The sequence below is a fragment of the Canis lupus genome, chromosome 16 (assembly GCF_048164855.1).
Source record: "Canis lupus baileyi chromosome 16, mCanLup2.hap1, whole genome shotgun sequence".
NCBI classification, from domain to species: Eukaryota; Metazoa; Chordata; class Mammalia; order Carnivora; family Canidae; genus Canis; species Canis lupus.
Window position 1 is genome coordinate 12,001,652 of NC_132853.1, and position 11,483 is coordinate 12,013,134.

An 11,483-nucleotide genomic window follows, 5' to 3' on the forward strand; every position below is an offset into this window, starting at 1 on the left:
AAGCGCGCGACCGAACGCCGTGGGCTGACGCCGCAGGGGCGGGGCTTCGAGGGCGGGGTCGGAAGTGACGACAGAAGCAGGGGCGGAGGCCCAAGATGGCGGCTATGGTAGTGGCGGCGGCGCGGGTGCTGCTTCGCGGCTCGGGCTCGTGGCGCTGCTCGCGGCTGAGGTGAGCAGGGGGCGCGCCGGGGGCCGGGGCGGCGCGCGTCCGCCCGAACGCTCAGTCTCTGGCTTCCCCACGCGCAGTCGCAGCGCCGCGGGTTCGGGCTGGGGCTTCGGGACCCCGGCCTCGTCTCCGAGGCGCTGGGGGCGCTTCCCTGCCGGGACCCCCGGGCCCGGGCTCCGAGCCTCATCCGCCTGTCCTCTCCCGGGCCGCTGGACCCTCTCCCGCCCAGTCCTCCCGGCCCGACGGGGCGGTCGGAGGCCACGTGTCCTCTCCGCCCCGGCCCGGTCCTGCCGCGGGGCCCCGTCGTGAGGCCGAGCCCGCGGGGCCTCGGTGCCGCCTCGACTGCAGCAGGCGCCGCGCGCTCCCCGCCCCCGCCGCCCTCCCGCCTTCTTGGCGGCGAGCAAGCCCTCCCAGGCCACAGTTGGTGGGGCCCCTCCCTGGTCCCCGGCGGCGGGCGCGCAGACCAAGCGGGAGCGGTCGCGTGAAGGCTTCCAGCTTCAGGAAGGACGGTCTGGCGGCAGGTAGCGGGACAGGGGCTTCAGGCAGCGTGCGGAGGGTGGCCTGTCCGAGCAGGTGGCATTGGTAAGTCAAGAGACGAGGAACGGAGGAGGGGCAGCCGCGGGGAAGGCGCAGGTAGGAGCAGGCCAGGCCAGACCGGGAAGAACAGCTGCTTTGCGGTGAGGACCGAGTGTGTTTAAGGGTGCCGCCAGCAGGCCACCACGAGGGGCCCTGGGGGTGGGGTGGGGAGAGCTCTAAGACAGCTGGGGGACAGGGCGTTGAGAGCTTTGGCTTGTGTGTGGACCCTAGAGGGGCTGTGTGTGAGAGGTTAACCCGCATCACAGTGAGGTGCTGTCACTACTGTCTTTTACGAGAGACGAAGAACTGATTTCGGCCCAAAGAACTGATCAACTTGCTGCAGGCCCCTGGGCCGAGCCTGGATTTGTACCTAGCAGTGGGGCTCTGATCACTCCTGTGTGTCGTCTCAGGGTGTGTAGAAATCCGCAGAACGGGATGCACTGAGTTTTAACTTAGACAAAACGTGACTGTGGGCACCCGGGTGCTCACCACAGGCTCCGAGGTGTCAGGTGTGCTGTAACTGGGCAACCTCTCTGTTTAGGTCCGGTGCCCCTTCGCGCAGACAGTTCAGTGGTGGTGGTGCCTATCCCCACGTCCCACTCTCTTCCCCCTTACCCGGAGTGCCTGAGCCTGTTTTTGCTACAGTCGACGGACAAGAAAAGTTTGAAACCAAAGTCACCACGCTGGACAATGGGCTTCGCGTGGCCTCCCAGAACAAATTTGGACAATTTTGTACGGTAGGAAGTAAGTACTGTTGGTGGTGTTGTGGGTCATCCTGCTTGTTTTCATGCCCACATACTTTCATTGATCGTTGTGCTTAAACACATTGTCTGTAAGTTGTGTTCTGTGTGGAAAAGTGTGATACAGGCCCTAAAAACCAACTACGTGAAGCACTGAGGCGCCATGGTGGTGATGGGTTTTTCCCCTTTCTACCTTCCTAGAGTTCTAACACTTTTCTACCACAAATACAAAGCATACAACTCCATGGGTGTCAGTACACAGTGCAGCTGTGGATATGTAGCCCAGGTAGCGGACACACTGTCACCCTCATGTAATTAGGTCGGCCTGTCTGATCATGTTCAGTGTTAAAAGTTTCTTTTCATTATAACGTTTGGCTTAACCTCTCAATTTTCTCTTTATTGCTAGTTCTTATTAATTCAGGATCAAGATATGAAGCAAAATATCTTAGCGGAATTGCTCACTTTTTGGAAAAATTGGCATTTTCGGTCAGTGTCTAATTTGTAATTTTTGTGACTGTATTTGAGAAGAGCCTACCAAGTTTTATTGTTTCTAAAACAGTTGTTTTAGTAAGTGACAAAATTGCTAAGATAATCCTGCTAAAAAGATATTTAAATTAAAAGATAATCTGATTTCAGATGTTTTAAAAATAAAAGTAAACTTTTTTCCTTAAAAATTGCATATTAGAGGTGGTTTTGGATTGCATACTTAGGTGTACTTATTTATTTTCTCTAGTCAACTGATCGATTTGAGAGCAAAGATGAAATTCTACTTACATTGGAAAAGCACGGGGGTATTTGTGACTGCCAGACATCAAGGTACGCCAGCTTGCTTTGCATCCATGGGGAGCTGTGGTTCTTATCCTTGGTCCGAGTCCGACTGAAACCCATGCCCTGAAGAGGCTGTGGAGGTTAGCAGTGAAGAATGGGCCTGGCCTGGGCTGGGTCGGGTGGAGAATTTGGTGGGCAAAGCATGCAGACAGCAACACTAAGAGCAGAGAACATACTGGAGGGCCAGGCAGCCCCCAGAGACTCCAGCCAGGTACTAGGGACACAGCAGAGGGCTGCACAACAGGTCATGGTTGCGAGAGCCAGACACTGAAGACTGGTGGGAGCGCTGGGATGAACGAACAACTAACCTGATCTGGAGTCAGGAGAGGAACGACTATAGCAAACTTGACCTTGGACTGGTCTTGAGTTTGCCAGACCAGCTGAGGGGAGGAGGTGGCTCAGACTCTGGGAACAGCATAAGGAGAGACTCAGCCAGGAAGAGGCAGTGGTCTTCTTGTGGACAGGGAGAGGTCCAGAATGTACCAGCGTACATATGTAGGGGCCTGTGGATAGTGCAGGTGGTGTTGGTCTGCCAGATGTGGCTGTGTCCCTAGCCACATGCGGCCATGTATATTGCATGTGCACCAGACAGTTGGGGCCACAGATAGGAAGCACATGATGACACCCCCCCCCCCCCCCCCCCCCCCCCCGCCATGGCAGGAATCCTGTGCTTGGGACGTCTCAGAACTGGCTCTTGTCCATCCTGCCTGGGCGTCTGCTTTCACTCCAGCGCGTGCTGGAAGTTACGCTGTGAGATGGGACATACCAAGTGTGTGCTGGTCTTCAGTGTAGAATGGGGAATGGCCCCTGCTGGTGTCCCCTGCTGTGACCTTTGTGCCTGCTGTCATTGCTGCTTTCCAGGGACACGACCATGTATGCTGTGTCTGCTGATTCTAAAGGCCTGGACACAGTGGTTGGTTTGCTGGCTGACGTGGTCCTACACCCCAGGCTCACAGGTGTGCCCTGGGCTGCTGCATGAGAGGGCTGGGAGCTGGGCTGTTGGGAGGCACGTGGAAACCCTGCCCCTGAAGATGAGCACTGTGTGCAGCCCTTGGGGCGATTACCAGTGAGTTGGCCCGGTTACCTTGGAAATAACTGATGGTTGGAAAGGCCTTTATGCTTAATACATTGACAAAGGTCTGTGTCTTCTGATGTTTTTAGTTAAATTGGGTCTTTCATTTTTTTTTTCTAAGTTTTTATTCATTTAAGTACTCTGTACCACACCCAACATGGGGCTCAAACAACCCCAAGATCAAAAGTTGCATGCTCCTCTGAGTGAGCCAGCCAGGTGGCCCTGGGTCTTTGACTTCTGAAGGACATTTCAGACTGTATTTACTTATTTATTTACTTTTTTTTTTTTAAGATTTTATTTATCTATTCATTAGAAAGAAGAGAGATTGAGACAGAGGCAGAGGGAGAAGCAGGCTCCCTGCAAGGGAGCCTGATGCGGGACTCGATCCCAGGACCCCGGGATCATGCCCCTACCTGAAGGTAGACGCTCAACCGCTGAGCCACCCAGGCGTCCCTTCAGACTGTGTTTAAACAGTTGGGCTGGTGTGCTGCCAGAAGCTTCTATGTCCCTGTCTCCATCCCTTTCCTTGGCCTGGTAGTGGCAGGACTTTGAATTCTATGCTTAAAGTGGGCCAGAGTGGACTATGCTGACTATTGCCACCACTGTGGCTGTACTCTGGTCACGTTAGCCTGGCCATGTGGTTCAGGGCCTTAGTGCTGAGTTAAGATCTTTCCGGTACATACTCCAGGTAGCTGTTGAGGTGGCAGTTGTGATGCTGGACTGTGCCTCTTGTAAGCACCTTCCCGCATCCCAAGTGACTTTATCCTCACAGTGGCCCTTTGGGGCATACAGGTCAGGGGCCTGAGTGCCTCTCATTGGAGGGAAACTGGGGCTCAGAGTAGGTCCAGGTGGCTGCCTCAGGGCCAAGCTGGACAAGAGGCCCACCTGCCCACATGGTGGTACCCCCTTCGCTGACACAGGTGCCCCTAGGTCTACCCCAGATGAAGGCCAAGGAGACTGCCAGTGTTCTCCAGACAGGGACACTTGGCCCAGCCTGGGCGCCTAGGCCCTGCACCATCTCTCTGCTGGCTGGTGTGGTCTGAGCCTTGTCTGGGTTCTTTGTAGACGAAGAAATTGAGATGACACGAATGGCTGTCCAATTTGAGCTGGAGGACCTTAACATGCGACCTGACCCAGAACCACTTCTCACGGAGATGATTCATGAGGTACTGGAAAACTCTTAAGCATTCTCCCCTACCTCTGTGTCAGTGGCCCTGAAGCTGCTCACAGGTTATAGGTGTGGACAGAAGCTTCATTTCCATGTCTGCTTCTCATGCAAGTTTCTCACGTTCTCATTTTTTTTTTTTTTTTAATGTTCATGAGAGACACACAGAGAGGCAGAGACACATGCAGAGTAAGAAGCAGGCTCCCTACAGGGAGCCTGATGTGGGACTCGATCCCAGGACCTCGGGACCACGACCTAAGCCGAACGAAGGCAGACACTCAACCCCTGAGCGATCCAGGCGCCCCTGACATTTTCATATCTATAGTAACAAGATCTTAATCTGTTTCCACAATGAACTTTTTACTTGATGTGGGGTTTTTTTTAATCTTCTTTTTGGAGAGGTAGACTTTATTGCTTTTATAAACACACAGAACTACTGCCAAACTAGTGAAGCTAAGCAGCTGTGGGTTTTTGCTGCCACAGCTAAGGTCATAGTATCTCAAGGGAGGAGACTTGGCCATGGCCTCTCTGTCATCTATTTCTCCCTCTTTTTATTAGGCTGCTTATCGGGAAAACACAGTTGGCCTCCACCGTTTCTGCCCCACAGAAAACATAGCAAAGATTGATCGAGAAGTGCTTCATTCCTACCTGAGAAACTATTACACCCCTGACCGCATGGTGCTGGCTGGGGTTGGGGTGGAGCACGAGCACCTGGTGGAATGTGCCAGAAAGTACCTCCTGGGAACCCAGCCGGCCTGGGGATGTGAGAAGGCTGTGGATGTCGACAGATCAGTAGCGCAGTATACTGGGGGTGTTGTCAAGGTAAAGCAGTTTCTGGACTGTTTTTGGTTTTTGGGGTTTTCTTAAGTATCTGTTTTTGTGTGTTCTCAGTTTTATCCTGCAGGTGTTAGAATTAGCTATGCTTTTGTGGCTTTACCATAACACGTCGTGCCAGAGTAGGACATGTTTCTTGCTTAAACCCAAGTGCGTGTTAGGAGTGAATTTAGCTTCACTGGAAGGCTAAAGGATCATTCTTGTCTCTAGAGGGAGTTTATGGATGTTGATCTAGGATTTCTATAGAACCATGGTGGGGTTTTTTTTGCCTATTTTTTTATTTTAAAGTAGGCTTCACACCCAGTGTGGAGCCCAACGTGGGGCTTGAAATCAAAACCCCGAGATCAAGAGTTGGACACTCCACCTCTGAGCCACCAGATGCCCCTGGAGCTGTTTTTAAATTCATGTGACCTGAGAGGTTTTTGAGGCCTGCTTGTTTTTCATGTGGAAACACTCTTCACTCTCTTTGGTTACAGCTGGAAAGAGACATGTCCAACGTCAGCCTTGGCCCTGCCCCATTCCCCGAGCTCACACACATCATGATAGGACTGGAGAGCTGTTCCTTCTTGGTAAGTCCTAGCCGGGTCCCACCACATCTTGGAACTGGGGGTTACCTCCCGGACAAGTTCTGCCCTCCCATGTCCCGCAGGAGGAAGATTTCATCCCTTTTGCTGTACTGAACATGATGATGGGAGGCGGTGGCTCCTTCTCAGCTGGCGGGCCTGGCAAAGGCATGTTTACCAGGCTCTATCTCAATGTGCTCAACAGGTAGGTTGGATTCCTCTCACTTGGCTGTCCCAGGGTCGCCAGGCCTGGCTGAGGGTGCTTTTGGGCTGTGACACCACCTTCCAGGTGTCCCTTTGTCCGTGCTCCCTACAGGCACCACTGGATGTACAATGCAACCTCCTACCACCATAGCTATGAGGACACGGGCCTTCTGTGCGTCCATGCCAGCGCTGACCCCAGACAGGTGAGGGCCAGCCCCGGAGCTAGCAGCTTCTACTTCCTGTGCAGGTCATGTCTCAGTATACAGAGCTGGTCTCTGAGAGCAGGGAGGTTGTTGCCACGGTTGGAAAAGATAGGCTGTCGGGCCCAGATCACACTCTTCATTCATCTGTACCTTCTTTCTTAAAGGTTCGAGAAATGGTAGAAATCCTCACAAAGGAATTTATTTTAATGGCTGGAACTGTGGATGTGGTAAGTATGGCATAGAGCTGTCTGCAAATGTCCCCACAGTGCTGGCAGGTTAGAGAACATAACGTGGGGGTGGCTGGCAGCAGGTCCGTCCTCTGTGCCCCCAGCACCAATATCCCAGCCAGAGCAGTGCAGCCCCCTGGGTGGCCGGGGCCTACAGCTGAGCTCCTCCCCTCCTCCCTTGTCAGCATGGAGAACAGTTGTTGCCCTGCCAGCACCGGGTGTGTTTGCACCTTCCTGGCCCCGCATCCTCCTCCAGCTTCCTGGAAGGAATAGTGCAGAGCAGTTTTGTGTGTCCTTTTCAGCCACCCTGCAGAACCATGTGAATTAGAGGCATGCCACATGGATCAGTAGGCCACTCAGGGTAGTTCTTGAGCTCTCCTCTAATTCCCATTTTGTGTTTTGTTCTGCTTTTTTGTTTTTATTTTGTTTTGTCTTTAAAGGTTTTATTTCAAAGTAATCTCTCTCCCCAGCATGGGGCTGGAACTCACGCTCCCAAGACCGAGAGCCATCTGCTCTCTGGACTGAGCCCGCTGGGTGTCCCGAACTCCATTTTACGTTTTAATCTAAGTCTTTGTTTCCTTGTGTTTTTTTTTGGCATAGTTTTGATCACCTTACGCATTTAGAGATCTTGTTTCTTCCTGGACTGGTGCTGGCATGAATAAGCAGGTTTTGTATGCACGCACATAGAAGGCCCCAGAAAAAGAGCCCCAGTGTGTGGGCTGAGTGCCTCTTGGGGTTAACGCACAGCCTTCACCTGTAGATCTTCTTTCCTATTCAGTCCATGTTTTTTGCAATAGTCCCATATTCCCTTTTTAGTCGGAGAAAGAAGGGTAGTTTATTTCTGTATTTTACTTTAATTTTCAAGATTTTATTTATTTGAGAAAGAATGAGCTGGAGGAGAAAGGGAAGGAGGAGAGGGATAGGGAGAAGCGGATTCCCCATGAGCAGGGAGCCCCATGCAGGACTCCATCCCAGGACCCTGAGATCATGACCTGAGCTGAAGGCAGGCACTTAGCCATCTGAGCCACCTAGGCGCCCAAGAAGCATTGTTTAAAAAAAGATATATTTCAAAAAAAAAAAAAAAAGATATATTTCAAAAAGAATTTTTTTTAAGTGGGGGTGGGAGGGCTCCATTAGCGGCCCACTGGGAAGAAGTACTTCCCACTAACATGAAGCTAATTTGAGGTATGTTTTAAGTATTTGCCTGGAGTTAGAAAAATAGAAAGGACTTATCTGAAATCAGGAGTCCTTATGCGTAGACAATGACATGGAACCTCAGCAGCTGCCTCATCTCTAGCGTGTGTGCTCTGCTCACGCCTGGCAGCTCCTGAAGGCAGGGCACCATCATCTCTTACTCAGATGCGTTTCTGTGCCTTCTGGTTTCCGGCTGACCTTTGTGAATGGAACTCACCAGAGTCACGGATTTCAGTTTCAGACTTGGTCAGAGAGGCTCAAGGCCCAGACTTAGTAGATCAAGTTGGTCCCCTCAGAGTTTCCCTAGAGGACACAGGGAACATAGTTAACCTGGGCGCCATGCCTGGGGTCTGTGTGGTCTTTGCCCCCTCACCCCGGTCTTCCCCCACCCCCACTCCCACTGTTCAGTTTGTCTTCCTTGTGCCTTGCCCATGATTGGGCGATGGTATGTGAACTGCTGCGAACTGAACTGTGTGACTCAGTGGTTGAATCCCAGGTGGAGCTGGAGCGGGCCAAGACACAGCTGATGTCCATGCTCATGATGAACCTGGAGTCCAGGCCTGTGATCTTTGAGGACGTAGGGAGGCAGGTCCTGGCGACCCGTTCCAGAAAGCTGCCCCACGAGTTGTGTGCGCTCATCCGTGAGTACTGTGCTGCTGTGCCCAGACCGGGCTCCCCTTTTCCCTCCCAGGACACAGCCATGGCCCTGGTTAGGTGTGGCTCCCACACTCTTGAGCCCTCGTCCTGGACCAGCTCTGCCTTGTTCACTGAGTGCAGACCCTGTGACCCTAGCTTTTTTCCTCTCGTGAAGTGGCCTTTATCACTGCTCCAGGTTTCTTTCTTTTTTTATTTTTTTCAGATTTTATTTATTCATGAGAGAGAGAGAGAGAGAGAAACAGGCAGAGGGAGAAGCAGGCTCCACGCAGGGAGCCCAACATGGGACTTGATCGTGGGTCTCCAGGATCAGGTCTTGGGCTGAAGGCAGCGCTAAACCACTGAGCCAGACAGGGTGCCCCTGCTCCAGGTTTCTAAGCAGATTCAATGAGATAATGGACATAAACGCCCCACATGGGCCTCATGTGGTGGTGCCGTCTGTGACGCTGTGGCAGGTGTCCATGGCCTCCTGTGAGTGACCTACAGGAAGTCCCTGAGTTCTCTGTCAAAATTTTACTTACTTGTGACTCTGGGGGACAGGTTTCTCTCTGCTGCATCAGCTCTTCAAAGGGTCTGTGACCCCACAAGGGTTAGGATAGTTCTGTGGTGACATTTGTTAACTCGTGGCCACTCCAGCACTCGTTCTGTCCACGGATGAATCCTTACCCAGCCCCTTGGGGAGCCCCTCAGACCATGGAGCATTGCAGCACCTGATCTCCCTAAGGCCTCGTTTTCTTTTTTCTTTTTTTTTTTTTTTAATTTTTTTTATTTATTTATGATAGTCACACAGAGAGAGAGAGACAGAGGCAGAGACATAGGCAGAGGGAGAGGGAGAAGCAGGCTCCATGCACCGGGAGCCCGATGTGGGATTCGATCCCGGGTCTCCAGGATCACGCCCTGGGCCAAAGGCAGGCGCTAAACTGCTGAGCCACCCAGGGATCCCAAGGCCTCGTTTTCTGTAGCAAAATCAAGCTACCTGTCAGTGTGTTCCCAGGGTGTGCTTTTCGTGCCCAGGCAGCTGTGCTTCCCGGGTCCCTCCTCAGAAGGCCAGGCTGCGTGTGTGGCCGCTCCTCTGTGAAGCATGGGGAGGGGAGTGTTTCCTTCCTTGCAGACTCTCCATGGGGGTAGTTCTGCAGACAAGGAGCTTTTCTGTTTTAGATGCATCAACTTCTCTGGGTGGGCACATGTTTCTGCATTTGAAAATGATTCTAAACCATTGGTACTTCCCTGTTTACCAAGAAAATCTCCTGTTACTTCACCCTGACTCATAGTACAGTCTTCACATGGCTGAATCTGGATCCCCTGACGTCCGCAGCCCTGCCTCGGACCCCTGGGTCTGTAGTGACCACAGCCACACCAGGAGACAGAGTGTGTGCAGGAGTCGGGCGTTCCTTTGAAGTCTTTTTGTTCCCTGTGCCAGGCAGCGTGAAGCCAGAAGACATCCGGAGAGTTGCCTCTCAGATGCTTTGCAGGAAGCCTGCAGTGGCCGCCCTGGGCGATCTGAGCCACCTGCCAGCCTACGAGCACATCCAGGCGGCGCTGTCCAGCAGAGATGGGCGCCTGCCCAGGACCTACCGGCTCTTCCGCTAGAGGCTGGCCAAGATCTGGCCTGGCTGTGGGCTGTGGACTCAGCGTGTGTTCACACATGTCTCTTTGGGTGTGAGTTTCAGCAAAGATTTATAAATGGTGCAAACCATGGGACTTTTCTCTTAAACTCAAGCGAATTTAATGTTGCTGAGTATAGCTCAGTTTCTGATGCTTGGCTATCAAATAGGCCACTTGATGGAATAAAGGTTTGCTTTCACAGCAGCTAGAAACCGATGGAGCCCAAGAAGGTTCAAGGCTAACTGCTGTAGGCGAGCAGGTTAATGTTCTTAACCTGTGCTCTGTGCTCCTGGAGACCAGCAGTCACGAGGTGGTCAGTGCCAGCCTGTCTCCCCACAGAGGCTGCTGGCCTATGCACCCTTCCCAGCCTCCCTGGGCCTGGTTTGCTTTGTGGAGTGTTTTCTCAGCACAGTGTTTGCCTTCATGCTCAACCAGCAGCGTCCCTGAAACAGGGCCAAGAGCAAGCGAGATCTTTCCCTGGGGGTCATCCAGGTGGACCCAATATTGTGAGGCCCTTCATCCTTTAATTGTAAGATGTGTTCCGATTGCAGATGTGTCTGCACAGGATGGGAGATGGGATTTCTTAGATCCGTTGGGAGAGCAGAACTGGGAGCATGCTAGGAGGTGGAGCGTTTGGTGGCCGTGGGAGGAGTGCTATGGGACATTGGGTGGCTTTGTGGTTCTTAAACATGAATGCACACAGAGCCCACGTGGGCCACCTATGGTGGCTGCAGGGCCGCTGGTGGCCCCGGCACTGGGCAGTGGGGCTGTGCAGCATGTGGCTGCAGTGCCTGTGGGAGAAAGTCTCCTGCAGCCTCGGCCGCCCAGGCAGGAGGGCAGGGCTGTTTTGAGGAAATCAACACATAACCATTACTTCAGTTATTTAATCCACTTACTCTGTCGGAGTCCATCATCCTAGTTTGATGCCTTTCCAGCATCAATGCCAGCGCTGGCAACTGTGTTTTGGGGACACCAGGCTCTCCGTGCCTGCTGGGATGGGGCCTGAGGGAGACAAGCCTGGCTCAGATGGCAGGTGGGCAGCAGTGTGGACCGTTTGTTTCTGTGGTTACCCCGGCGGGGATGGGATGGGTACAGCATCTCGGGGATAGAGGTCAGGAGTTTAGCCATGCGGCAGGCAAGCTATAAACTGGGGCCAGAGCTCAGGAATACACGAGCCCCGGGTTGGGGGTTGAGGGCGTAGCCAAAGCACCAGCACCACTGTACTTGAGCCCCTGACCAGTCTGGTGACACCCAGACCCAGGGGTCTGTTTGGAAGTTGGCACCAACCCACATGGCCTGCTTCCCCACTGGTTCCTTCCCTGACCCCATTAGGGCACCTCTGCTCCCCTTAGCACCCAGCCAAGCCCCCCTCCCCATTCTCAGCCCCAGGGCTATCCAGCTGCAGGCCCAACAGGTGCCCAAGGGAGGCCTGGCACAAGCAGAGCCTCACGT

The 11,483-nt window shown here is 53.1% G+C and overlaps 1 protein-coding gene across 13 annotated transcripts; it reads left to right on the forward strand.

Annotated features, from left to right (window-relative positions):
• The first annotated feature begins 14 nt into the window (after window positions 1-14).
• On the forward strand, window positions 15-10,243 carry PMPCA (peptidase, mitochondrial processing subunit alpha). Of its 13 annotated transcripts, none has more exons than XM_072778696.1 (14): window positions 73-169; window positions 1,284-1,486; window positions 1,889-1,968; window positions 2,216-2,298; window positions 2,971-3,079; window positions 3,172-3,266; window positions 4,448-4,548; window positions 5,106-5,369; window positions 5,858-5,950; window positions 6,031-6,149; window positions 6,261-6,351; window positions 6,516-6,578; window positions 8,269-8,413; window positions 9,703-10,243. In XM_072778696.1, the coding sequence occupies exons 3-14, from the start codon at window positions 1,913-1,915 to the stop codon at window positions 10,014-10,016; spliced, it is 1,533 nt and encodes a 510-aa protein (XP_072634797.1). In that variant the 5' UTR covers window positions 73-169; window positions 1,284-1,486; window positions 1,889-1,912; the 3' UTR covers window positions 10,017-10,243. The 13 variants fall into 13 exon arrangements, 9 of the variants coding, with proteins under 9 accessions (XP_072634799.1, XP_072634794.1, XP_072634795.1 ...); XM_072778695.1 differs by lacking the exon at window positions 73-169 and adding an exon at window positions 558-748; XM_072778702.1 differs by lacking the exon at window positions 73-169 and adding an exon at window positions 568-748 and having other exon boundaries at window positions 9,847-10,243.
• Window positions 10,244-11,483: the final 1,240 nt, after the last annotated feature.

Excerpts from the sequence above, each read along its gene's own strand:
- PMPCA (XM_072778693.1), top strand. The coding sequence starts at position 96 with ATGGCGGCTATGGTAGTGGCGGCGGCGCGGGTGCTGCTTCGCGGCTCG. Across the intron at positions 1,487-1,888 it reads ACAATTTTGTACGGTAGGAA|TTCTTATTAATTCAGGATCA; the intron begins GTAAGTACTGTT and ends CTTTATTGCTAG. Across the intron at positions 8,414-9,702 it reads CGAGTTGTGTGCGCTCATCC|TCTTCACATGGCTGAATCTG; the intron begins GTGAGTACTGTG and ends CTCATAGTACAG.